Source organism: Gopherus evgoodei, chromosome 3 (genome assembly GCF_007399415.2).
Source record: "Gopherus evgoodei ecotype Sinaloan lineage chromosome 3, rGopEvg1_v1.p, whole genome shotgun sequence".
NCBI classification, from domain to species: domain Eukaryota; kingdom Metazoa; phylum Chordata; order Testudines; family Testudinidae; genus Gopherus; species Gopherus evgoodei.
In genome coordinates, this window is record NC_044324.1 from 1,430,057 (window position 1) to 1,457,544 (window position 27,488).

Genomic DNA, 27,488 nt, shown 5'->3' on the forward strand with positions numbered 1-27,488 from the left:
AAAGGAGAGACTAGAAAAACACAGTGGGTTTTTTTTAAAATCTCATTATTGTTGGGCCCCACTCATGATTTTTGATCTCTTGAGGTTAGCAATACCGGGGACTGTGGTTTCTCTGGGGCTGTCTAGTTTGTTTGTTGAATCTGGTAGAGAAAATACCCATATTAGCTCTGCGATTCATTGGCGAAATAGTTACTAAACTGCTAGACAACTGTTGTGCTGCATTGTGATGTTCACATGTGTGCACATTGTGTACGGTAGCTTTTGCTTGCTGTTGCATTGTGGATCCAACTTTTCTTTGGTGTTGCAGCGTCTGTTCAATTTGCATCTACAGCTCGTTTGATGTTGCATTGTGTTCAGTTTGTATTGCATTGCATTTTGTGGGTTGTTTTTGTTGCATGATGTGTGCAGCTTTTGTTTGGTGTTGCAATGTGTGTGTACATTTCATTTGGTGTTTGTGTTGTCTGCACAACTGTTGTTCAGTGTTGCATTTTGCATATTGACTGTGTTGCCTGGTGCGTGCAACTTTTTGTTTGGTGTTGGCTGTCGCAATGGGTGTGCATTTTGCTTAGCTTTGCAAGGTGTGTGCATTTCGTTTGCGGGTGCACTGTGTGTGCTGAGTTTGTTTTGCACTCTGTGTGTGCGCAGTTTTTGTTTGCTCTTGCATCACACTAGGGCAGGGACAGCGTGTCGGACAATAACCTGCAGAAGAGCAGCCAGGCCCATACCAGCTGAACAGGGGCCGCTCGAGCTCCGAGCCCAGTATGGCTCTACCCTGAACAACTTGAAACCTGACTCCTCTTCGAATAATACTCAATGCCTCCATGGCCTCTGGGAGCCCGGTGCACCCTGGGAGTTGAAGTCCTCTTGCCCCATACACTGCCTGGACTTCCCACCTGGGAAAACTACACTCCCCAGACTCCACGGCCAGGAGGCTCTTTGCCTCCCTCGCCCCAGGGCTCTCTGGGAGCTGCAGTCTTCTCTCCTGCTCCACCCTAGCGCCAGGCAGCCAGAAGGAACTACAACTCCCAGCATCCTTCGGGTCTCCCCTTCCCCCCGCCCCCTGCTGGGCTGAGTGGTGTTTTTGTTGTTGGTAAAAGGTTAGTGGAACAGCTGATTGCTCTGTAGGGTAAGAGACCTTCTTTATCTAATGGGGCGCCTCTGCTTTCCTCCTCCCCTCAGGCCCCTGCCCCCTGCTGCTGCCTGCGGGAGGGGGTGGGTCTGGGCTTTTGGAGAGGGGCAATTCCCTTTCTGCACCGTGCAGCCTCGTGCCAGGGGCTCCCTGGGGGCGATCCGTGCTCCCCCCCCCCCGCAGTACCCCATCTCGAGAGGGCTGTGCGTGTAGCCAGGGTACCCTGGAGTCCAGGAGCCCCCTGATCTCAGGCTTGCCTGGCCTGTGCTTCGAGGCCTTGGGAGGCTGGGCTCCCTGCTGCAGGGAGGGCAGTGGGGCCATCCCTGTCCTCTGGAAGGGGGCAGCCCAGGAGGTGGAACCCCAGCCCCAGCTGTCAGCCCCTTTTCCTCCCCCCTGCTTAAGCCCCCTTCCACTGCTTTACTCCGATCTGTCCTGGCTGCTGGGTCAGGCCTGCGACCTGCCCTGCTGTGCTGTTTGCCTGGTTAGAGCTGATCCCCCACCCCCATGCCCCTGGCCCGGGCAACCCAGAGATTAGCCACTCCCGTGGCATTAAAGAGCAAGGAATCTCTCCCATGCCTGTATTTGCACCTGGGGCTGGTGCATCAGGGCAATCTTCACCACTCCCTCACCCCCCTGCACAAGTTCCCCCCCTGTGCAGCTTCCTTCCCCAGCACGCCTGTGGCTTTGGGTTTCCGAACACGAGTTTCCTTTGTCGCTTTGGTTTGGAGCCGTTTGATTTTTTTAAAGCCTTTCATTCTGGGCGAGAAGGGCAGGGGCCGGGGGCGGCGGGGAGAGAAGTGGGAAGAGTTTCCCCCGAAACCCGCTGGGGATGTAAGTCTTTTCTTCTCTTGCCAAGCTGGGAGGTGGTTTTTACTTGTCTCTTCCTGGAACCCGCCTTGCATAAGGCTGGTGCGCCCTGCTTGCCTTGTGCAAGCTTCAAGGAATCCTCCCCCTGTTCCTGGCAGCCAGGTGAGCGGAGAGGATGGATGGCAGCTGCTGGGATTTGTTTCGCACATGGCTGCTCCTTGGCTGGCTCAGCACAACTGGAGCAGCAGACTCCTGGGAGGGGAAAGGAATGTAGCTTCAGGCACTTGGCTGGATGATGGCCAGGAGGTCCCACGCCAGCCGTGCACTGTCTGGGCTTGTGGGGCCGATCAGGAGGTGTCTTGCCCAGGCCATGAGAGCTTTTTAGCGGTGATTGTGCAGGATTCCCAGGCGAGCAAGGCCGAGAGGCCCTAAGCCAAATCAGGGCCCTGTTGTAGTCACAAAGAGATGGTCCCTGCCCCCAAAGAGCTCAGAGTCTCCATAGGCAAAGGCTGGGAGTGGAAACAGAGGCACCAGGTGGGGAAGTGTCTTGCCCCAGGTCACACAGCAGAGCTAGGAGTAGAAGCCAGGTGTCCTGCCTTAATTCCACACTCTAGCCACAGCGCCACACTGCCAACCTCAGGATGCTCAGAGATTCATTTTATGTCAGAAGAAGTTAGTAATAGCAGGACTCTACAGAGGAGCTAATGTTAATACCTAGCTCTTATCATCAGTGGGTCTTACAGTGCTTTACAAAGGAGGTCAGCCTCATTATCCCCATTTTACAGATGCGGAAACTGAGGCACAGAGAGGACGTGACTAACACAAGGTCACCTAGCAAAGCAGGGTGTGAGCTGGCACTAGAGCCCAGGTCCCCGGAGTGCTAATCCTGTCCTGTATCCGCCAGGCCACGCTGCTTGCCAGCAGATCTTCCACCCAGGCGTGGCTGCACCGGGGATTATAATTGGTGCAGGTGCACTTTGGGGATCTCATTCAGATGTACTGGGACACTCACCACGTATGATCACTGCACGTGGGCGCCAGTGTGCGGGAGAGTCTAATGATGGCAGGGAAGGCGCCACGTTACAGGGCGCCTGTATCACATGGGATCATTGAGCGAGGATTTTGGCTCGTCCAGAGAGGAAATTGGGGTGCCTGTCACCCCCCTGTGCTCTGCCTTTGCAGTGAACCTCTTTGAAGATGTCTACAGCCCCATCAGTGCAGTATATGAGTCTCTTGGCTGTTACCACATTGTTAACTTGTAGTGTAGACGCAACCTCACCCTGGCCATGGAGCTTCCTAGACAATTTGCTGTTCTAGCTGCTGAGTTCATTGCAGCTGATGTGTAGACAGGTCCAGCATGTCTCTCTCCCTATGCCTGACTTGCTGCCCTGACATGGTGTTCTGCCCCTGCTGTGTTTTGCAAGCTAAGCAGTATTGGGCCTGTATGGTGCTTGGAGGGGAGACCCTCCAGGAAAACCCAGGCTTCTGAGGGAAATGATACTAGTGATAAAGCAACAGGTGCTGTTCTTATTTCTGTGTTGTGGTAGCACTAGGGTGACCAGCCAGCAAATGTGAAAAATCGGGACGGGGGTGGGAGGTAATAGATGCCTATGTAAGAAAAAGACCCAAAAATCGGGACATCTGGTCACCCTAGGTAGCACCTAGAAGGCCCAATCATGGCCCAAGAGCCTGTTGCACTAGCATACAAAGACCCCCAAAGTACTCTAAGCTGTCCTGAACCGATGCCCCAGCCAGGTGCTGGAGCTTCCAGCTGAGATGTAAAATCAAGGGCCTGGCTCTTTTGCTGTCGCTAAGCATCCTGCGGCCATAGGCACCGACGTCCCCTCTTTCCCCTGGGTGCTTGACAGCCCCTCAGCCCCATCCCCACTCCACTCCTTCCCCAAAGTCCCTGCCCCAACTCCCCCCCACCCCTATTCCAACTCCTTCCCCAAATCCCCGCCTTTTCCCCACCTGCATGCCACATTCCCACTCCTCCCTCCTGCCCCCTCCAGAGCATGCTAACATCGCCAGATAGCTGTTTGGCGGCAGCCAGGCGGGAAGAATTGGGAGGTAGGCGGAGGAGTGGGGACGCGGCATGCTTGGGGGCGGAGGAGGAGGAGGAGAGGCAGATGGGGGGTGAGGGGAGCTTGGCTGCCAATGAGTGCAGAGCACCCACTAATTTTTGCACCGGAGCACCCACGGAGTCGTCGCCTATGCCTGCAGCCACTTTCACAAGAGCTGGGGCTTTGAACCTGGGTCCATGCATCCCCCCTCCCTGTGTGCCCCAGCCGGGTACGAGCCTCAGTATCGCCAACCCCGAATGTTCAAACGTCATGAGTCAGGCTTACCAAAAATCATGAGATTATGTACAGATAATAGCGTTGGGGTTCTTTTCATTTGCCTTCTCCACTGCCACGAGGGCTGAAAACTTTCTTTTTCTTTAAGAAAGGCTGAAATCAGCATGTATCCCCTTCACTCCAGGAGCTGGGGCTTTAAGGAAAGCAATCATTATCATGACAAAACCATGAGAGCGGGTAACACTGGAGACTCCACTTCTCTGTTGCCATGTGGGATGGCCCTTGTGGGCTCCGCCCCAGGGCAGCAATCCGAGCGATCCTGGTATACGCTGCTTGTAAAGCACTTCGGGATCTGATGCTGGAGAGGCAGGATGAAACCCAGATACTGCTGGTAGGCCAGCTGGTAGGGGGATCGTGTTTGTCCTCTCACTGCGCAGCAGCGTTTCTTAAAGCCAGTACAGTTCCCCTTGTGCCAGAACATCCATGCCAAGGCAGTAGACCCATCTGCTCGCCCGGTACAGCGGCAAACGTCACCTGGTTCCGTAGGGCCACATTTTCTGGGGCCTAATGGGTAGAGCACCGGACTGGGACTCGGAGACCTGGCCAACTAGGTGACCTTGGGGAAGTCCCTTCCCTGCTCCGTGCCTCAGTTTCCCCATCTGTAAAATGAAGAGACTGATGCTTTGAGATCTATGGGTGAAAGACACAATAGAAGAGCTGGCTCCTGCGATTAAAGCTGAGAACCCCTGTGGTTAAAGGTTGACTGTTCTAAGTCAAATGCTCTGTTGGATTCTCTTGAAATGTGACGTGCAGAAAGACAGTTTCTAGCCAGAGTGATTGCATGGGATTTGGTGGGTCAAGGGGACAGGTTGTGACCCTGAGCTACCCTCCAGGTATTGCAGCTTTGAAAGCTACCCTTGGCAGATATCTGAGGACGAATTACAGGCCAGGTGCAACTGTCTGCCTCTGTCGAAGGGTTTCTGTTACTGCTGGGAACTGTAATCCGAGGCCAGCAGAGACCTGAGAAGGGGCACAAACTCTTTCTGAAAGGAAAAGGAATGACACGTGAATGCTTGCTGTGCCAGGCCAGAGGTTGGGAGAGTGCTGGGGAAGGGGAATCATGAGATATATGGGGATGGGTAGCAGGGAGTGGAGAGGGGTTGGAGGCTTCGGGGAGGGGTGGGACATGGGGAGGGGAGACATGGGGGAGTGGTAGGGTAAATGGGGTGACTAGGGATGTGGGAGCATGTGAGCCCCACCTTCTACCCCCTATGTGTGTACCAGGATCTTGGGAGGTGGGTGTCAGCTTGCTCCTCTGAGTGGGTCTGAGTCCCTCTTTCTACCCCTGTGTGTGCTGGGTTCTTGGCGATCCTGCTGTTCTAAGGGATCTGAGCCCCTCCCCTGCCCCCCATGTGTGTGCTGGGATCCAGTAACCCTGTCCCTCTGGGATGAGGGGACCGAGCCCCTTTCCTTGCCCTCCCCCCATGTGTGTGTGCCAGGATCTTGGGGGCCCTGCTATACTACGGGATCTGAGCCCCTCTCCCTGCTCCCTCCCCCCAAATGTGAGCCAGGTTCTGGAGGGGCCCTGACTACACCACACATTGAAATCTCTGAAAATCAGACAATTCAAAGTTAAGGTGACAGCACCCTTGTGCGGGGCTGGCCAGGGGGCCAGCTTGGAGGCTGGGCGAGCCAGGAGCCGCGTCAGAGCAGGGAGAGCAGCTGGAGGGGTGCCTGGCAGGGGCCCAGTTTGGTGTCCGGCGCAGCCGCTGTAACTGAGAAATGTGTGGCCCTCCCATAAGCAGCTGCTTGTGACACATGTAGAACAAATTTCTTACATGCTCGTGGCTTCTCACATGCTAAGGAATGGTCCTGAATGGCTTCGTGGGGCGGGACAGGGAGGGGAAGCTGGAAATGGGGATGGGGGCGCTACCTGATGTGGGGAGGAGAATGACTGCACTGCATAAAGCTACTGTAACTAAACCACCATGGAATAAAATGGTCAGTTTTGGGGCCAGGGATGAGATTTCTCTCACTGCCCTGTTAGCAGCTCCCCCCCTTGACATTTCACAATACAACCCGTGGTTCTGTGCCAAAGGGGACAGGAGCTCTTAGGATCACATAGCCTCCTTGCTAGCTGGCTGCAAACTTAAGGGACAGCTATAATGACCTGCCTGACCACTGATTCCTACCAAAAATGTTTCTCTTTCTGGTTGGGAAACAAGGAAATTCACGGACAAAAAATTGGTTAACCCAGAGCTGAGGTTGCCTGTTGGGTCTTATGCCCGTCCAGCAGAACTCAAACCTCGGACAACCAGAAAAGGCAGTGTGAAGGGATGCCCCAACGCGCCCTTAACTCTGCCTTTCCAGAGCTGGCGGTAGCCAGTAGGAATTATCTGTGTGCGCTCCAGCTGTGCTTTCTGTTGTTAGGTGGAGCTATGTGGAATGGTGGAGGGATTAGCCAGAGAAGCTGAGCAGAGCTGTGATTGTGATGGGGGCGATATGGGGGTGCCCTTTCCCTCAGAGATTCTGAGCCCCTCTGCCTATGCCTCACCCCACGTGGGTGAGGATGGGAAAACGGTGCACGTGCATGCTGAGAGATGCCGTTTGTCTCACTCCAGTGCTGAGCTGGGAAGTATGTGTCAGCAGCAAAGCACGGGGCTCTTCTTGCCATGGGGGGCGTCAGCAGCGAGGTGGGGTACGAGGGTGGAGTGGGCATGGCCTGATGGTTGAGTGACAGTGTTGTATTTGAGGGGGTCCTGTGTGCAATGGTGAAAGGTTGTAAAATACAGCGGGTGTGGTGTTGGTTTTGCGGTGGAGGCTCCGTATCCGGGCATAGAGTGGGCATAGGTAGCAGCCGTTCAGTTCACCTGGACACAAGTTTCACCTTGGCTAAGAGGCAGCATTGGACTCTGTGCTGCAGCTGGTGCATGCTTCTTCCCTGAGTGATGGGCACGAGCTGCAAAGGCAGAGTGCAAGTACGTGTCTTGTGGGCACCCTGGGCCATCACTTAGAAAGGGCAGAGTTAAGGTTACATTGGTGTGTACCTTGACTCCAGGTTTCCTGGCTGTCAGAGGTCTGCATTTTGCTGGATGGGCACGGGGCACCACCGGGCAATCTGAACTGTTTTTATCAATGGATTTGCATTAATTCCTAGAGACCCCGGCCAAGATTACTTATCTAGGTGCAAGCCATCATCCTTGCACCAAAGATTTCGCAGGGTGAAGGAGAAACTGAGGCGCAGAGGGAGGGAGTTGCCCACGGTCACACAGCAGATCAGTGGCAGAGCTGGGAACAGAACCCAAGTGCCCTGAGACCTAGTTTAGTGGCACACTAACCAGAGTTAAAAGACTAGACAAAGATCCCTTTCTGTCTGAAATATGTGGGGTCTTGGGGGGTCCAGCCCCAAAGGTGCCTGAGTGCCCGGACTCCTGGGTTCAATTCCCGGCTCTGAAAAGGACTCGCTGTGTGCCCAAGAATCTCTGTAAAATAGAGACAGTGGCACTGCCCTGCCTCCTGCAGGCTGCGAAGCTAAATGCATCCATGTCCATGAGGTGTCCACAGTGCTGAGTTCCCATGGCATATAGGGAAGCAGGGACTTTCAGGGCATCCCAGGCTGGTCCAGGGTGGGATTTTCCCATCCTGCCCCTTCCCCAGCACTTTTCTCCCTCCCACCTGTGACATTCCCCAGGGTACAATCTGGACTGTTGAGCAGCTGTGTCCCCTCAATTCTCCAATCTGAGGTGCCTTTTACACGGCTTTGCTGTGAGAGCAACCGCTCCTCATCTGCTCGCACACATGTAAATCACTCACAACTACATTGCAAGGGTACAGCCACCCACCCGTGAATTACACTGCAGAGCAATACCAACAAACTCCCAGTCCCAGACTTTCCCCCAGAAATGTGTGTCTTGTAGTGCCCAGCTCTCTCCTGGGCACCACGAACTCACATAAAGTCCATCATTTTATTAATAGAAAATGGTATGCACAAACCCTGGTATCTCAAATGGAGTTTCCCGAATACTTCAATCCAAGCACTCTGGTCTAGATAAAACAATAAAATAAATTTATTAACTACAGAAGGATAGATTTTAAGTGATTACAAGTAATGAGGCATAAAAGTCAGAGTTAGTTACAAAGAAATTAAAGATAAAACACAACTAATGTCTAACTTAACAAACTAAGTGATTTCAAAGCAAAAGTCTCTGTCCCTACATGTTCTAGCAGCCTCACTGGCTGAATTCCTTTCTGCCAGGATCCCTTCCTTTGTCCTTCAAGTGTTGTTGATGCTATGAGTAGAGACGAAAGGAGAAATCTTATGGGGAGTTTCTTCCCCTTTCTGACAGTTCTCTTTTTCTTTGAGAATCATCTCTAGCTGAGGTTCAGGAGACAGGAAACTCCAGCGCTTTCTTTGCCAAAATGTAGATTTCTCACTCACTCCCTTTTTTCTGCCAAAGAATGACCACTTAACCAGGTGATGGTCCGTTTGATTTTGTTGACACCTAGCTGAGGCGTCAGTTTGCCTGTTGTCTTTCTGGAACTGTTCTGTGGCTTACTTTCTAAACTTGGAACATGTCTCTGCAATGTCATATAGTAGAATTGTATAACTTTACATACAGTGTTGTCACACACTTTTTACCAGGACAATAATGGTCAGCAGATTACGAGTTTTTGAGTGATACCACACAAGGCATACTTTGTACAGAATTTATCATAGTCTTGTGGAAAGGGTGAACATTGGGTTACAGACTATCACACTGTCCTTCTTTCTTCATCTTCCACCCTGATGAAGAGGATGGAGGAGGTGTCTCCTAGCAAGTCGCAGGCACAGCCCCACCCTACCATGGCCTTCCTCAACGTAGCCCGCACCTACGTACCCAACACCAAGGTCGAGTGCCACTACACCCTGCCTCCCAGCATGAAGCCATCAGCCCGCGACTGGATCGGGATATTCAAGGTACTGCGAAGAGAGAGGCGGGTGGGAGCTGGATGCGTTAGCTGGGATCTCCCCTGTATCTTTGCCCTGGGAGGATGGGGGGCAGCATGGCAAGTGTTCTGATCAGGCAGTGAATTAGGCTGAGATGGAGGGGCGCAGGGTGTCTGACTGGCCTCATCACCTGGGGTAGAGGCTTCCCCACCTGTTGTGTTCACTGCTGTTCCATTGCGCTGAGCCCGCAGTGTGCACATAAGAGGAGGGGCCCAGTTCTGCAGGCCACTTTCAAATTTACCCACAAGTCGACCAAGCCTCCCGCTTTTCCCTGCATGCAAAAGCAAAATGAGGCAGTGTGGCTGAATGGCTAGAGCGCTGGCCTGGGACTCATGAGACCAGGGTTCTATTCCTGATGGCCAGCCTTGGGCAAGGCACTTCCCCGCTGTGCGCCTCAGTTTCCCCATCTGTAAAACAGGGGCGGGCAGGGGAATGATACTACCCTCCTGTGCTGTGTAACAGCCAGAAAGTATCATCACCTTAAGGTGAGTTGTGCTGCAGACCCAGGCTTGAGGTTTCAGCAGTTCCGAGCCCACACTTGGGCATCCATGCTGCATGGTAAACCTGGGCTTACAATTGCCAGTCTGGGTCTCGCTGTGGACCTTTGACTCGGGTCTGCCGCTTTCTGCTGCCTCCCCATTGCAAAATGACAAGCCTTGGCTCTGACCCACCCCCACCCCCAGCAGGGTCATAGCACCCAGGTCTGACCGATCTGTGTGTGGACGGAAGCAGGGCTTGGGCTCAAACATAGACACTGGCACTTGATGAGCGCTAGAGAAACGCTCAGCTAATGCCAGGGGTTCCTCAGAAACCTTCTTGCCTGCGTCTGTCTGCCCAGGTGGAGGCCTCGTCTGTGCGGGATTACTACACCTTCGTGTGGTGCGTGGTGCCCGACGGAGGTGCCGAAGGGGCGCCCGTCCATTCCAGTGTCCAGTTCCATGGTAGGTGGGGGAGCTCCGGGGGTGGGGGGGTAGGGGAGTGCGCGGCGCGTAGATTACATGTGTGGGGGTTGCAGGAGGGTGAGATCAGGGGTGGGGTGTCCATCAGTGAGCAGCCGGAACAACAGTCTGAAGGGATAGCAGCCCTGGGTAAGGGTTTGGGTTACGGAGGCTTTGCCGTGGCTTGTTGGACCAAGGGCCCTTCTAGCCAAGTATCCCGGCCTCCCTGATAGAGGTGGTCATGCCAGATGGCCCACCTAGCCCAATTTCGCTTTACATTGCTGGATCAGACCCACGGGCCGATCCAGTCTAGTATCCCCACATTCTGCACCAGATGAGGTCCCTGGGCCCATCTCGCGTGGCGTCCGGCCTGCAGGTGTGGCCATGACCTCATGCCATAGCAGCTGCAAGCCAAATGCTCCCTGAAGCCCCCTGGTGCAGTTACTACAGGGGGCATTGAGGAGGCAGCAGTGGGTGGGGAGGGACTGCTCACACAGCTTGGCCCTGACATCTCATGTGGGGCTGAGGACTGGGACGGGGCTTCCCATGGGACCCCAGGGTCAGCAGCTTGGGACGGGAGGGGGTAAAGCAGAGAGGATCTTAGGAAAGGGTGCAGGAGGCAGCCGGGGGGAAGGAGCGAGGCTGGGACTGGAATGGGATGGCAGGTTTCCGAGCAGCCCGTGATGGAACGGGCATCCAGGTCACCGTCAGCCTTTGGCGCTACCCGCTGCTTGTCAGAGAGGCGAGGCCAGGCCAGAGCAGGCCACACAGGCTAGGCTCAAGGCCAGGGGGCAACACACTGGCTGGGGGGCAGCACCTCTGTGACCAACGTGGTCTGCTGACAAGGCACTTGCCAGTCGCTCGGCCATGGTACCAGCCACGCTGGTGCCAGGATTCTGGAGTTCGGGGCAGTAGCTGGGGGCAAGATGGGTCATGGGAGAGCCAGGGATCAGATCGAGCCCCAGAGTATGAGGCATCCAAGCCCCCACCTGGAGGCAGTCGGCTTCCTGGCAAGGCCCTAGCAGTGGTGGGGCAGAGTCATCTGATGCTGGCCTGTGTCTGTCCTGCTGCAGCCAGCTACCTGCCCAAGCCAGGGGCCCAGCAGTACCAGTTCCGCTACGTGGACCGCCGTGGTGAGGTACGCGGCCAGAGCAGCCCCTTCCAGTTCAGCGAGCCCCGGCCCATGGACGAGCTCGTCACGCTGGAGGAGGATGACGAGGGCAACATGGACATGTTGCTGGTGGTGCCCAAGGCCACCTTGCTGCAGGTAATGAGGTGTCAGCATTGCCTAGTGGGTAGAGCACCAGATTGGGTGCCCGGAGACCTGGCTTCTGGTCCCAGCTCTGCCAGTGGCCTTGGGCAAGTCACTTCACAGATTTGTGCCTCAGTTTCCCCTGGCCCCGGTTAGGCTGTGAGCTCACCCAGTGTACAAGATGGAGGGCAACAAGAGGGATCAGCTGTTGCTTTGCTCAGGAGAGCACCTGGCCATGTCCCAGTCAACTCAAACCCCTCCCCTCCTGCCAGGCTTTTCTCCCTGCAGGGCAGGCAGGAACAACTGCATTGGGAAATGGGGCGGAGCTTAGCCCTGGCCCCGCCCTCCAGCAGCTCTGCCCCTTCAGAACACCTCCCTATTGTGATAAGAGCCCCCACCAACTGTCTCTTGCTCTGTCCAGCTGAGTTAACCCCTTGCCTGCCTGTGCGCCCTGCAATGTCCTGGGGGCCTGGGTGGGTGTAGTGCCTGCCCCCTCGGTCCGTACTAAAGGCGCCGGTCCCTGTGGGTCCCATTCCCCCCCAGAACCAGCTGGAGGAGAGCCAGCAGGAGCACAGCAGGCTGCTGCGAGAGAAGCTGCGGCTGGAGGAGGAGGTGAAGGAGCTGCAGGCCCGGATCGAGCAGCTGGAGGAGGCTCTGGGCACCATGCGAGATGAACACACCAAGCTGGTGGAGCAGTACAAGGTGTGTGGGGTGCCTCCTGCGGGCACTGGGCCCTATTGGGCAGCAGCCACTGGGTTGAGTCCCCCACCACCCTGCGTCCTGGATTGATAAGGATCCAGTGCCATCCCCATGGACTGGGCTGTTGCCCATCACACTGGGGACAAACTGAGGCACACGGACAGGTGAATTAGGCCTCCCAGCTCCTTGCTCAGGCCACTGTGCTGGGCTGCCTCCCTGGAGATGCCCACCTAGGAGGGGACCCCCATATTCCTCCTTATGTTCCCTGCTACCCACTGTCTTAGCCCCAGATTCCAAAGGTGCTCTCTGATTTGGGGGGCCCCTGGGCTTCCCTGCCCCTTGCCAGAGCACCCAGACGCTGTGCTGATCCCAGGCAGGAGACGGGTCGGGTCTTCCCATGTCCATGATCCTGACTCACCCCTGCCCTCCCTGCCTGGCGGTGCCTCTCCCAGGATCTCTCGAGCTCCCATGCAGCCATGATGGAGGAGCGGGACGCGCTGAGCCGGCAGCAGGCGGGACAGCTGGCCCGCATCCAGGAGCTGGAGGAGGACGTTCAGGCCCTGAGCGAGAAGGTGCTGCAGAAGGAGGTGGAATTGGACAGGTGAGCAGCAGTGGGTGGGGGGTCAACAGGCTTGGGGAGGGGGACGGGAGTTAGGGTCAGTGCTGTGACCCAGCTGGACTGGCGGGTGTGGGGGAGGTGGCGACAGGTGAGTAACAGGGCTCTGGCTTGGGAAGGACGGTGACCTCCTCCTCCATGGCTCGTCTGGATGGGTCCGGGCCTGTGATCTCATCCAGTCGGCTAAGCAGAGTTGGACCTGGTTGACGCTCAGTTGGATGACCACCGAGTCCGAACCCAGGATCCTGTGAGAAGGGAGTGAGTCCAGCTGTTCGGGGGGCTCTCGTCCTGAGTGAGAATGGGCTAATGTCATAGGGTCGCTGTACTGTGCTCTGGGGAGCAGGGTGGGGGCTCAGTGCTGGATGCTCTGTCCTTTGTCCCCCCCCCGCCCCCGGCAGCATGGACTCTCGTGCCATGGGGGTGCAGCCTCTGGAGTCGGAGTGGGTTTGCAGTGTCCCGTGTGCTAGGACAGGGCCAGGCCCAGGCCGTGCTGACTAAAGGGGCCCCATTAGCAAGGCTGCAGGACACAGACTCGCCCTGGGGTTCTGGCCCGGCAGCATCGCGGAAGGGCTGGCGGGCTGCAGTGGGTCTGCCCGGCCCCCTCGCTGCGCCTCACCCGCCCCCCCACCGCTGTAGCTGTGCCCTGAGCCGAGCCGGGGCTCACTTTGCCTGTCTGTCGTCCCCCCCGCCCCTTCCCCAGGATGAAGGACACGGTGAAGTCCCTGGTGCGGGAGCAGGAGCAGATCCACCACCAGCTCAAGGAAGAGAACGCCGAGAAGGAACATTACCAGGTGAGCCCTGCGGAGCCCCGGGGCGGGGCTTGTAAGGGTGACTTGCTGGTGGTGGAGCTAGCTGGGGTGAGCAGAGGAGCAGGGGTCCCTCCCCTCCCCCTCAGACACACACAGGAGTGGGGGTCCCACTCCATACATACAGAGACCAGCAGGATTCCCCCACCCCAGGGGGCCCCCAGAGGGAAGGGAGGTGGGTCCCATCCCCGCCCCCTAGGAGTCTCTGGGCCGGCACGTGAGGATCATGTCCCCCACCCCCACCCCCCAGGTCAAGCTGCAGGCCTCGGAGCAGGAGAGCCAGAACCTGGCCTGCGACCTGCTGCTGGCCAAGACCCGGCACAGCGAGAAGGTGTCGCAGGCCCTGGTGCTGCAGGAGGACATCAGCAAGCTGCAGCAGAAGCTGGCGGCCGCGCAGCAGAGGACGGTGAGTGCCCAGGGTGGGGGCCCCCCCCCCCTCGGTGCCATGGCGCAGCCTCCGCTCCTCCCTCCCTCTGCTTGGGTGTGTGCGTTCACCAGCCCTTTCCCTGGAAAAGAGGGGATTAGGGCGGTGTCGCTGCTAGAGCAGGGGGATGGGAGCCAGGACTCCTGGGTTCTCTTTCCCTGCTGCAGGTGCCTGTGTGTGTTCTAGGGGTGAGGACACGGAGCCAGGACTCCTGGGTTCTTTTCCCACTGACTTCTGAAAGGCAGCCACTTCTGGGGTATGGAGAATAACAGGATAGTATTTTACCAAGAAGCAGCAGCCCAAACCCCACTCACGTGAAAAGCACCACAGGATCTTTGGCATCCTCCTGGAGCAGGATTTTGAAGATCTCTGCCGGGAGGGAAATCTCCTGGCTCCTCAGAAGGCCTGCCTCAGCCCCAATGGGATTTGACCCTGGCTTAGAGGAAGGCCAGCTATTTCCAGCTTGGCTTTGGCGCACAGACCTCAGAGCTACCCTGCAGCTCACAGAGCTCACTGAGCAGTTTGCCTTGATAACATCCTGTAGCAGGGAGTTCCACATGCTAATAGCAAAGAATTTTAACAGTCTCTTAAATGCCATCAGCTGCTCCCTTGTCGCTGTGTTTGGGGGTGGGATGCAGGGGCAGAGCCCAGTTGGCCTCTTCCATCTCGTTCATTATTTCTGACCCTCCCTCTCCCCCCATTACCTTCCCCCCCAGGCCCAGCTGGAAGCGCTGTGTGAGCAGCTCCGCTCCACCCAGGACCTCCTTGCCGCCAGCCAGCAGAAAGTGGTGCTGCTTGGGGAGGAGTTGGCTAGCGCCTCCTCCATCCGGGACCGGACCATCTCGGACCTGCACAAGAGCCGGCTGGAGTCAGCCGAAACCAACATCAAGCTGGCGGACATGACCCTGAAATGGAAGGAGGGGAAAGGCCAGTGGTGGAAGGAGAAGAGCAACCTGCTGCAGAGCATAGAGGTGCCAACCCCCACCCCGCTGGGCCTCTCACTTGAATGGCTGCATCCACTGCCGGGGTGCAGCCACCTCTGGGATAGGGTACTGGCAGTGCTCAACAGTTTAGGATAGGAAATGAAGGCGCATCCCCTAGGTGGGCTTGTCTCAGTGACCGGTGGACAGGGAGCAGGGACGAGCATGTCCAGGCCGTGGGAAAAGTCCCCCTGTTGTGACCCACACAATGCTCAGAACTTGGTTTATGTCTGAGCACAGTGCCCCCTAGAGCTGCATTGGGGTGGGCACTGGCTGAGGGGAGAGCGCCCCCTACTGAGCTACTTGAAGCCCAGCATGAGGAGAGAATATCCTGTGTTAATCCCCCTGCTCCCTGCAGCCCAGAACCCCCTAAACCTCTTATCAGAGAGGAGAGTGCCCCCTACTGAGCCCCCTGCCCCGTTCCCTGCAGCACAGCTCCCCCTAGCACCACATTGGGGCCAGCACTAGCTGCGGGGTGAGGGCGCCCCCTGTTGATCCTCTCACTCTGCTCCCTGCAGCGCAGCGCCCCCTAGCACTGCGCTAGGTATTTGTAGTCCTTCCATCCCAGCCTAGCTAGGGAGACGTGCTGGGCTCCCCACGGCAGGCAAGGGTCGGCCCCCATGAGCGCCCCCTATGCCGTTTGCAGGCGGAGAAGGACAAGATCCTGAAGTTGAGTGCCGAGGTGCTGAAGCTGGAGAAGAACCTGCAGGAGGAGCGCGCCCAGAAGCAGGCGCTGAAATCTGAACTGTCCCACGAGAGGGACTCCAGCCTGGTAAGGCCAGTAAGGGGGCGGGCACTGCCCCTGGGACAGAGGGGAACCCCACTGTCTGCCATATAAGGGGTGGGATCAGAGCTGTGATGGGGAGGCCCTGCCATGCAGGAGGGGAGGTCCCTGCACTAAGGGAGAGGAATCAGAGCTGTGATGGGGAGGCCCTGCCATGCGGGAGGGGAGGTCCCTGCCCTAAGGGGGAGGAATCAGAGCTGGGATGGGGAGGCCCTACCCCGAAAGCCGCACATGGATGTTAGGAGGCATCCTGCCCCATAGGAGAAGGGATTGGGGCACTCATGGGCCTGGAGGATCAGGTGCCTGGGGTATGGAGGTTCGCTCCCAAGGCTGGTGCAGGGGGTAGTTCTCACGGTCCTGTGCCCCCTTGCCCCCCACCCCAGGTGCAGCTATCAGAGAGCAAGCGGGAGCTCAAGGAGCTGCGTGCGGCCCTGAAGGTGGCTGAGAAGGAGAAGGAGCAGCTCCAGGAGGAGAAACAGGTTGGTGCCAGCTGGGATCAGAGGTCAAAGGGGGCTGAACGCCGGAGCTGGGTGGGTAACAGCTCTTGGCCCAGGCTCCAGTGGGGGCCAAGAAACTGCCAGGAGGGGGTGACATGAGCAACATTCCCTGCCCCCATCAGGGCCTTCCTTGCATAGGGGCTGGGCGGTGCCCTGGGGTCAGGCAAGGGCCCTGCAGCCTGGGCAGTGGGTGGGGGCAGGCAAAGACCCTGCCTCCCCACCCCCCCCGGTCCCCACCCAATCTCCCCCTGGCCTGGTGCCCGAGGCGCAGGTGGGGCCGATCCTGACCCCGGCGGCTTCCCCTCCCCAGGAGCTGCTGGAGTATGCCCGCAAGCTGGAGGAGCGGCTGGAGAAGGTGGCCGATGAGAAGTGGAGCGAGGTGACGGCGGCCGAGGAGGAGGAGGCAGCGGCAACGGTGCTGAGTGCGTAACACCCTGTCTCCTCACCCCTGTCACCACAACCATTACCTCCCCAACCCCATCCTCCCCGTCCTCCCACCCCGTTACCTTCCCACCCCACCCGTTACCTCCCCAACCCATCCTCCCCGTCCTCCCACCCTGTTACCTTCCCACCCCACCCGTTACCTCCCCAACCCCATCCCCCCCGTCCTCCCACCCCGTTACCTTCCCACCCCACCCGTTACCTCCCCAACCCCATCCTCCCCGTCCTCCCACCCCGTTACCTTCCCACCCCATCCTCCCCATCCTCCCACCCTGTTACCTTCCCACCCCACCCCTTTACCTCCCCAACCCCATCCCCCCCGTCCTCGCACCCTGTTACCTTCCCATCCCACCCCTGTTACCTCCCCAACCCCATCCCCCCCGTCCTGGCACCCCGTTACCTTCCCACCCCACCCCTGTTACCTCCCCAACCCCATCCCCCCCATCCTCCCACCTTGTTACCTCCCCAACCCACCCCTGTTACCTCCCCAACCCCATCCCCCCGTCCTCCCACCCCACCCGTTACCTACCCAACCCCATCCCCCCCGTCCTCGCACCCCGTTACCTTCCCACCCCACCCCTGTTACCTCCCCAACCCCATCCCCTCCCGTCCTCCCACCCCATTACCTTCCCACCCCACCCCTGTTACCTCCACACCCCATCCTCCCACCCTTGCTACCTCCACAGCCACCCGTTACCCCCATCCAGGTGTGAAGGTAAGCCAGTCCGGTCCGGCATACCGGTAAGAGCCAGTACGCTGTGCCAGACTGGACTGGCTTCCGCGGCGGTGATTTAAAGGGCCCGGTGCTCCTGCCACTGCCGGGATCCCCAGGCCCTTTAAAGCAGCAACAGAGTTTTGGCAGTGGGGCTCAGGTGAGGATTTTAAGGGCTCGGAGTTTCGCGGCGGCCAGAGTCTCAGGCCCTTTAATTCGACCCTTTGCCCCGGGGTCCCAGCCGCCTCTGCAACTGGGAGCTCTGAGATGATTGAAAGGCCCTGGGGCTCCCAGCCACGGCCGGAGCCCCATTTAAATCTTGTAAGGCCCCACCCCTTCTGGTTGAGGCCCCGCCCCTTCTGGTTGAGGCCATGTGTACCAGTAAATCCTTTAAGTTACTTTGATCCCTGCCTCTGTCCCCCCACCCTGTTACCTCCCCATCCTCCCATCCATTACCCTCGTCCTCCCCTCCCCATCCCCCCATCCTCCCACCCGTTACACCCCCGCCCCAATTACCCCAGTCCCTCCACCCCATCACCTCCATCCCCCTCATCCCTGTTACCCCATCCTCCCACCTCTGTTACCTCCCCACCCCACCCATGTTACCTCCCCACCCCCATCCCGCCCATCTTCCCACCCCTGTTACCTCCCTACCCCTTCACTGCCTCACCCCGTGCCCCAGCACCCCTGTTGATTACCCCTTCACTGTAACCCCTGTTCATCCCCCCCTGCTCTGCCCCCAACTACCTCCTCTCTGCCCCGGGACCCCCCGTCCCCGCTCTCACTGCTATGTGCACTCTCCACTCGCCCTCTCTTTCCCTCCCCGCCATCACCCTGTGCTGCTCCCCTGCACCCAGAAGAGTAGTGCTGCCCCCCGGAGCTACCAACAGTCTGCCAGTGCCAGCTGTCCCTCGGCTCCTCCCCCAAGAACCACCTCCACACCCCCCTGGGCTGGCTCTTCCCAGGCTTCTCCCCCCAGCAGCGTTCCCCCCTTTTGCCCTTCCCTGCTCAGCGGGGGGCACGGCTACCCAAGTAACCCTGTGGCCTCCCCTCCCCCCAGGCTCCCTGGACTCCCCACTCTCGGACTCGGAGGACGAGTCCCCCGAGGACATGAGGATCCACACCCAGCTCAGCCCCTATAGCCTGTGCGACAACCGGGCCGGCACCAAGACCCCACCGTGCCTGCGGGAGCCCATGCACAAGGTGGTGATCAGCCAGCCCGCCCCTATCACCAGCCAGATCAAGCAGCCCACCGAGGACAACAGCTCCGACTCAGTGAGTCCCTGGGGGGCAAGGACCCCCAGGCACCATGCAGCGTGGAGGGGAAACTGAGGCACAGGGACTTGCCCTCAGTCACACAGCAAGCAGGGGCGGGGCGGAAATAGAACCCTGGCATCCTGGCTGCCAGTTGCTTCCTCTACCCCGCTATTCCACACTCCTTCTCGGAGCTAAGGATCGAACCCAGGAGTCCTGACTTTCAGCCCCATCTTGTGACCATTTCTTTCTTGCCAACAGTGGCCCCCTGGCCCACGCAGAACATCAACCCTAGATTGAGGCAGGGACCTCAGAACGTTGCAGCCCTCCCCCCAGCCCCAGTTCACCCCCCTGTGAGCAGTAGCCCCCGCGGCATCTCATGCCGAGCCCCTGAATTGAGCCCAGTTATTGTCTATCCCGTTTCTCGTGGCTGTGCCCAGGGACCCACCATGCGTGGTAATGCGCACTAGCTCCCTGTCTAATCCGACGGGCTTCAAGCTTCTGATCCCTGGAACCTTAAAGCCCAGAGGTGGATGGGGTGGGGTTTTGGTTGGCAGGAGGGGCTGGGCCCCCCATCTTCCTGGGGAACAGAAAGCCCAGCTTTGAGGGTGCATCTGAGCCTGCTTCACCCAGGAAGAGGGGTTATCTGCCAGCCCCCCAAACTCTCCTGCATTGCCCTCTACCACATCCCTGTCAGGAGTAGCTGGAAGGTCACTGGAGCTGCAGGACCAGGGACGGCTCCGCCCCCCGGGACAGGGGCGAAGGGGCGTCCATGCCAGGTTGGGGAACAGACCCATGTTTGAAATCTCTCTGTGTCCCACTGCAGTCGCTGTTCGTTCACGGGGCAGCTTCTTCCTCTCTTGCCCCTCCAGCCGTGAGTGTGGGGCGGGGCTTTTTAGACCCGCCCCTGTAAAACTTTACAAACCTCTGATAATTGGCATGATAAAACGTGCAGTAACATTAACGGCTGGGAGAAAAGGGGGGTGCCGGGGAGTCTCTCCAGCGCCTCCTGCTGGGGAAAGTGGGGAGGGGGGGTCAGCTGGGAGAGTGGGGACTTCTCCCTGCCAGCCTCATGGCGTCAGTGCTAGGGGAGCCCCCATCTCCATCCCCAGGGAGGCAGCGAGAGCAGCAGGAAGGGGGAGTCTGGTTACAACACAGTAGCTCCCCCCGCAGGCCGAAGCCAGAGCTCCAGCTCCAAAACCCCCTGGGGCTTCTGGGCTGGTGAGATCCGGATGTGGCAGTCAGCTGATCACCAGGCATTTGGGGTTCCCTGGGGTTCCTGAAGGGGAGCTATGCTGGGGCTAGGGAGGTTGCCCGGCTGCTAGGACCAGAACGTCCCTGCACTTGGTCCATTTCCATGGTATCTGTTGCAGGAGTTCAGTGTGAGTGGGGGTGGCCCGCGTGGCCCATGGCAGCCCCACGAAAGGAGGGATCGCAGGCAGGGCGCCGGGTGGCAGCGACATGACAACACGCTGCCCCCGCTCGGGGCGGGACACAGCTCGGTTCAGAGATCCCTCAGGGGCAGCCCAGCAGGTCCGAGGATCAATCCCAGCACCCCTGCTGCAAGGGGGAGCAGGCTGCTGACCCAATGCCCCCCCTCGCCCCCGCCGCGTGCATGGCTCCATGATTCCTCCACACAGCCAGGGAGCAGGAAACTAGCAGAGCCCCGTCAGGTAGCCCACACCCTAGCGGTGCAGCTGGGGACCTTGCAGCAACAGGAATAAAACTCACACCCCTGGGCTGTCAGGGCACAGCCCACTGCCACTGGAGAATCTCCATTCTCAGCAGTGTAGGGCCTATGACACATAGCAGGGCTGTTCTTCTGGGGAGCCTGATTACTTGGGGGGGGCACAATTACTATGCCTATGTGCAGGGGGCACCCCAGTGCTGGGGGGTGGGGGCTGGACTCTGGTCCCCGGCGCTCTCACCCCCACTTTCACTGCAGGAGGCGGAGGACGAGAAGGCCGTGCTGATGGCGGCTGTGCGGAACGGAGGGGAAGAGGCCAGTCTGCTATTGCCCGAATTGGGCAGTGTCTTCTATGAGATGGCCAGGTGAGGGGGGGGATTGGCCGCACTGGGGCCGGTCAGCAGAGCAAGGGGCTGTTCCTTCGCCCTGCCCATAAAGAGGAGGATGGAGAAGAGGATGAAGGGGAGCAGAGTGAGGAGATAGGGAGGAAGATGGAGGGGAGCAGAGTGGGGGGAGGGGAGCAGAGTTGGGGGCTGGGGAGGAGGATGGAGGGCAGCAGGGTGGGGAAGGGGATGGAAGGGAGCAGGGGAGGGGGAGGGCAGCAGAGTAGGGGATGGGGAGGAGCATGCAGGGGACCAGCATTGGGGGCTGGGGAGGAGGATGGAGGGGAGCAGAGTGGGGAGCTGGGGGGGAGGATGGAGGGGACCAGGGTTGGGGGCCTGGGGAGTAGGGGAAGTGGGGGATGGGGGGGCAGCTTTCCAAGCCTCCTCTTAGTTAGTAAAAATATATAAATTTCCCTGTGGGCGCAGGGAACCGATGACTTTTACAGCCAGTGGCCATAAAAGTGGCAGGTGCGGAGCCGGGAGATGTACGGCTGTGTCAGGGCATTTCTGAATCAATTTTCAGCATCATTAGATTCCTTTCTCCTGCAGACAGAGGCGGGCGGGAGAGGAGGGAGGCTATTTGCAAGTGAAATAGATAGAATCACCCAGCTGCAAGGCAAGGTGGGGTCTGTGCACCCAACCCCCCGTGCGGGGGAGATGGGCTGCGATGGGGGTGTCAGGAGTAGGAAAGGCAGGTTGGGTGCAGGGTGCTGAGTGCAGAGAGGTGGGATGGGGGCGGCAGGGGAGGGCAAAGTGGTTGCAGGTGGGATGGGATGGGGACATAGGGGGAAGGGTGGGATGGGATGGAGACATCATGGGAAGGGTGGGGTGGCATGGGGTGGTGGCAGCAGGGGAGGGCGGGGGGCTGGGACAACGTGTTGTGGGAGGGCAGGTGGATACAGAGAGGATGGGATCAAGATATGGTGGGAGGGTGGAGAGGGAAGCCAGTATTGGGGGATTGGCAGAGTGGGTGCGGGGGGGAATGGGATAGGGTGTCAGGGGAGGGCAGAGGGGATGGGATGGAGTGTCAGGGCAGGGCAGTGGAATGGGATGGGGTGTCGGAGGAGGGCAGGGGGATGCAGAAGGGAAGGGATGGCAGCGTCAGGGAAGGACGTGGGTGCGGTGGGATGACATGGGGAGGCAGGGTTGGATGCTGGTGTCGGGAAGGGCAGAAGGGATGCGGGGGATGGGATGGGGGTGTCAGGAGAGGGCAGGGTGTACGGTAGGATGACGTGTTGGGGGGCAGGGTTGGATGCTGGTGTCGGGGGAAGGGCAGAAGGGATGCAGGAGTTGGGATGGGGGCATAAGGGGAGGGCTGGGGGTGCGGTGGGATGACGTGTTGGGGGAGGCGGGGTTGGAGGCAGGTGTCGGGGGAAGGGCAGAAGGGACGGGGGATGGGATGGGGGCATGAGGGAAGGACTGGGGGTGTGGTGGGATGACATGTTGAGGGGAGGCAGGGTTGGATGCTGGTGTCGGGGGAAGGGCAGAAGGGATGCTGGGGATGGGATGAGGATGTCAGGAGAAGGCAGGGTGTGCGGTGGGATGACGTGTTGGGGGGAGGCAGGGTTGGATGCTGGTGTCGGGGGAAGGGCAGAAGGGTTGCTGGGGATGGGATGGGGATGTCAGGAGAGGGCAGGGTGTGCGGTGGGATGACGTGTTGTGGGGAGGCAGGGTTGGATGCTGGTGTCGGGAAGGGCAAAAGGGATGCGGGGGATGGGATGGGGGTGTCAGGAGAGAGCGGGGGTGTGGTGGGATGATGTGTTGGGGGCAGGGTTGGATGCTGATGTCGGGGGAAGGGCAGGGTGGGCGCAGGGTGCCATATGCAGAAGCAATGAGCCGGGGGTGTCTGAAGAATAAAAGGAATACTGGGTTGAGGGGGCCACTGCTCCCCTTTGAGAAGGGAGAGGGGCTGCTGCGCTGTGGGGGTGGGGGGCCAGTCCTGTGCAGGGTCCTCTGCTCTGTTTTCTGCAGAGTCTAACAGGGAAGGAGCAAAAGGAGAGATGGGGGAATCAGGAGTGGGGAGAACTGGAATAGCGGGAGGCGGGGAACCCATAATAACCCTAGCCTCCAGCCCGGCCGTGCCCTCAGTGCAGGGCCGGTGGCCGGGGGCACGGTGCCAGGGCCCCGCTCATGGGGGGGGCGAGCTCTAGCGGTGCCAACCCTCTGTCTCTGTCGCCCCCGTGCAGCGGCATCACAGGCCGCCAGCCGTCAGATCCGGGCCCTTGCGGGATGGGCGCCTCCCCGCTGGACCTGCCCGCGTCCCCCGGCCTGTGGAAGGAGTGCCCCATCTGCAAGGAACGCTTCCCCCTGGAGTGCGACAAGGAGGCGCTGGAGGAGCACGTCGACAGCCACTTCTTCTTCAGCGCCCACGACCCCTTCGCCTTCGAGTGACGCCCCCACCTCGCCCTGAGCCTCGGGTCACGCCCCCCTGCCTCTCCCCGGAAATTCTGTCAGGCACTGCCAGCCCGGCACACCCTCTAGGAGTTCCCCTGATCCTTAGGGGGCAATTTACCCCCTCTCCTGCCCTCCATGGCATCCGAGAGCAGGGAGTGAATGGGGGGGCTGGGCACTAGCGTCTCCTAGTGGCTATTCCCAGGCAAGTCTGTAAGCCTGAGGTCTCCAGCCCCCACCCTGCTGCCTTAGGGTGAAATAGGGCGAGTTGCTCCCACCTTCCAAATATGGGGTTCAGCCAGTGCAGATGCTGAGTGCTCATCAGTTGGAGGGGGGGCAGGCTCACACACCCCTTGGCTAGGGGGCTCTGTGTCAGGGCAATAGGAGTCCCCAGAGGGGGTGCCCCAACTCCCATCTGCCTCCTAGAACCTGGGGCTATTGCTTAGAGCTGGGGAAGGCTCACTGGGGTGGGAGGTTGGAGCTGGGGGGCTGCTGTAGGGACACACTATCTCCTCCCCCGCCCCCCAATGTTTCCCCTTGGGCTCCAGACACATGGTGTTGGGAACTGCTGGGCACCAGATTTTGGAAGGTACAGGGAGTGGAGGGGCAGTTCAGAGAAGGCAAGGGCAGGTGGTCCCCTCTCACCTCCCCAGGTGAGAGTAGGCAGATTTCCTGGGTCCCTCAGGGCTCTGGGGAGGGGGCTGAGTGGGGTTAGACTTCCCCATAGTTCAGGCTAAAAGGGGCCTCGATTTCCCCGCTCTCCCGATCCCAAAGGCAGCTGCCCTCTGCTGCTCCCTGCCTATGCGGGATCCTGGCCCCACCCCCAGCTCCACTCCCCTGGGCCCAGTCAACTAACCTTTGGGCCTCTGGCTGGGCTACTGGTTTCCATGTCTGGGCTAGGGAATTTCACCGCTGTCATAAGGGTCTGTTCCCCCACGGGACTCAGTTTCCCTGACTGCGAGGCAAGGAGACCCAGCCCCCACCCTAGCCTCCCCATCCATGGACACCAGGCAGAGCTTGCCGCTGCTCAGCCCTGCAGGACGCCGGCATGCACTGAGAGCCAGCCGGTAATGCTGGGAGCGTGCCGCCAACGACCACTGATTTGTTAGAATGTCAACTGCAAAAGTAATTGGCACAACAGGCCTTCCATTGGCTCCTGCCGTTCGCCACCACTGCCTCCCATGCGGGTTAACGGCCCAAGAGGGCCCCCAGGATCCAGAGTCCCAATCACCGAAACCGTTCCCTTCCCGGCGATTTCAGGTAGGGAGTGGAAATGGGGAAGGTTCATGGGGGGGGGGGGCTGAGTCAGGCACTGGGTGGAGGGCATAGGGCAGCGCCCAGGGTATGGGGGTGCAAAGGGGCCTGAGCCCGGAGCTCTCTGTGTGTGGATACACATGACCTGGGGAGAAAGGTGTGTGTACATGGGGGTGAGCAGTGTACACCAGGGTATCAGTCCTGTCCCAGCCCAGGTTGGGGGCTGTGTTTCACCAGCTGCCTTTTCTGCCAAGCGGCCTCCTGGCCCCAGCATTCCCTTGGCCTGGAACTGCGCCGCTCCCAGTCCCGGGCCTGATCCTAAACTCATCTGCCCTGTGGGGCACCCCAGGGATCCCAGCCACGTGGGTGTCAATCAGGAATGACTGCCATGGCATCCTCCAACCTCTGTGCCAGCATTTCCCGGGGCAGAACCAGGGCCTGGCTTTCTGTTGCAATCTGCCCCTCCCTCCCCCCTGTAACCTCTGGGCATCTGGTGCAGTGTGACGGGATAGGGAGGAGAGGTCCAAAGACCCACCTGGCCAAGTTGAGAGCTGACAGGGTCCCTGGGCCATGGGGGGGTGTACCAGCCCTGACATGACAGTGCGGGGAGGGGGAGATGCACAGACCTCACATGACCCCTAGGAGCAGGAGGGGAGGAACACTAGCCTGACTGGGGAGACAACGCGGGGAGAGTCACCAGCCCTGGCATGACCCCTGGATGCGGCAGCAGGCAGGGCAGAACCCTGACACTACCCCTGAAATGGTTTTGTTTTCACTTTGTTTTTTTTAAACTGACTTGTCCATTATTACTGTTACAATTCTCATGATTCAGGGTGCCCCTCCGCCAGGTCTCTGTGTCTCATAGCCGCTCGCTGTAGCATGCTCAGTAATTAGTGCTGATTTGCAGTTGGTTTGCTTGATTTCGGGGGGAGGGGGGCAGTTCAACCCCCCCACCCCTTTGTACATAAGCCCCCCCCCCCATTGGATTATTCTCATGCACTTGCTTTTCGTATTCACGGTTGCATTTCCTTTTAATTTTTTTTTAATATAATACTGTTGTGACTGTCCATTTGCCCCCTCCTCCGCTTGAGGGGGAGGGAGAAAGAAGCCAGGCGTTCGGCTGGCCCCCGAATTCTCGGTCAGTCGGCTGGGTGGGATGAGAGTTCATGACTGTGCCTTTTGAATGCAGGAGATGAGGCTGCTGCTCTGATCACTGGTTTATAGACGCTCTGCTCTTGATTTTGTGACTAACCGTGGTTGGTGATTCTGATGTGTCCAGCTGGTCCCTGCTTCTCCCCAGTCTCATCCCTGGCCTGTTTTGGTTTTGTTTTGTTTTTTAAATGTCGCCCCCCCCCCAAAAAAAAAAAGACAGCTAAGGTCCCCGAACGTCAGAGCAATAAAAACCAGTGCGTACACACACACACACACACACGCGCGGCCCATGTATAGTGTGTATATATATTTATATTACATGTCTTGGCTATTCTAATAAAATCCGGTCTCTTCAAAGCTTTGCCTGATTTATGGTTTCTTGGGCACTGTAAAACCTTGCGCCGCTCAGCCGGGCTCAAAGAGATCGCTGCCCTCCCACGCTCTGCCAGGATAGTCGGGCTGATTTTTACTCATGGGAGTAAAAGCCACCAGAACTGCAGCGGGGTAAGGCTGATGCCTGGGCAGAGATCGAGGCTGGATAGGCAGCCGAAGCACCTGGGATTGGAAACGTTCCTCTTGCCGCGACGGTGGATGCTGCTGGGTGCCATGGTGGAGCCGAGCAGGGCGGGATAAACGCAACGGCAAGTATTAGAAACAAAGATCTGTCCCCCTCCCTTGGCTGGTGCAGGCTTTGCCTCTGGAGCTCTCCTTCCATATCCCCCCTGGCCCACATGGGGAAGCCGGTCTGCAGGCAACTGGGCAGAATTGTTGCCTGCAGTAGATTGCCAATCTGCACATTGCAGTGTAAGAATGCAGTTCTGCTGATCACAGGGAGGGAATCAATACTCAGATGGTGCCAACTGGGTTTGGACCCTCTGCCCAGCTGCTACAGACTGTTGTGGAGTGAACTTGGGGCAGAGACTCGGGATGTCTGGGGTCTGCAGCTGCATGACCCCAGGCATTTCTTGTTGGTGTCAGCTCTAACCAGTGATTCCATGCTTGTGTCTCTGTGACCAGCCAGGACCAGATGCATGAGAGGAAGCTGCAAGGACTGATCCTCAGGAGACAGGTCTGAAGGCCAGGAGTCGTGACTCCCAGCCTCATAGATCCCAGCCTGCCTAGCATGGATTTATTACTATTATAGAAACATGTAGAGGTCCCAGCTAAGATCAGGATCCCATTGTGCTAACCTGGCACAGACACAGCAAGAGACAGTCCCTGCCCCAGAGGTGCCTCCTTGGGGGGAAGCCCCAATCCTGCCCAGAACCTTCCTCGGGGCTTAGGGGGCAACTCTGGTTTGCTCCTTCTGCCAATTCACCCCCTATGTTTGAACCCAGCTGTTCCTCGGACCCCTCCCCACCCCCACAAATACCAAAAGGGGATTCAATGGGTGCAGGGCCAGGGAGCGTCTGCCGCAGGGCTCGGCTCTCCCAGCGCTGGTGCAGATAACGACAAAATCCATTTTTATCACCCCTTGGCTTTTATGGTCCCTTTAAAATATAACAGCAAATCATTGAGGAATTCATTAGCCCCATGCACAACCCTCCCTCGGCCCCTGCTTTTCTTTTCTTCGCTCTTTTTTTTTTAGCCGTGTGTGTGTGTGTGTGTGTGTGTGTGTGTGTGTGTGTGTGTGTGTGTGTGTGTGTGTGTGTGTGTGTGTGTGTGTGTGTGTGTGTGTGTGTGTGTGATTTTATTTAATTAGAAATGTAAAATACAAAGGCCCAGCGGGCAGGTGAGGCGGGACCCGGGTAGGGGGGAGAGGGCAGCAGCAGCGGGGGGGGGGGGTCAGCAGCAGCCTGGGGGCTGAGTAATAGCCCAACAAGGGCCTGATTTACAGTGGCGCAGATGGAGGGTTTGCCCTTGTATAACCAATAGTAATGGAGTGTTACAATCCGAGTCTTAAGCACAATGGCTGACCTGGGATATATAGATCATTAATACTCCCTGAGCCGCGGCTGCCGAAATTATCCAGTGGGAGGGAGATGGAAAACATGGCAA

At 58.6% G+C, this 27,488-nt stretch overlaps 1 protein-coding gene across 4 annotated transcripts; it reads left to right on the forward strand.

The window, feature by feature from the left end:
* The first annotated feature begins 1,046 nt into the window (after positions 1-1,046).
* On the forward strand, positions 1,047-25,847 carry CALCOCO1 (calcium binding and coiled-coil domain 1). Of its 4 annotated transcripts, none has more exons than XM_030554429.1 (15): positions 1,047-1,126; positions 9,026-9,190; positions 10,059-10,161; positions 11,232-11,425; positions 11,954-12,112; positions 12,562-12,710; positions 13,426-13,516; positions 13,782-13,937; positions 14,672-14,926; positions 15,582-15,707; positions 16,103-16,198; positions 16,527-16,638; positions 18,430-18,644; positions 20,569-20,675; positions 22,880-25,847. In XM_030554429.1, exons 2-15 carry the CDS (start codon positions 9,029-9,031, stop codon positions 23,082-23,084), a joined length of 2,130 nt encoding a protein of 709 aa, XP_030410289.1. In that variant the 5' UTR covers positions 1,047-1,126; positions 9,026-9,028; the 3' UTR covers positions 23,085-25,847. The 4 variants fall into 4 exon arrangements, with proteins under 4 accessions (XP_030410289.1, XP_030410290.1, XP_030410288.1 ...); XM_030554430.1 differs by having other exon boundaries at positions 1,078-1,097; XM_030554428.1 differs by lacking the exon at positions 1,047-1,126 and having other exon boundaries at positions 9,020-9,190.
* The last annotated feature ends 1,641 nt before the right edge of the window (positions 25,848-27,488 follow it).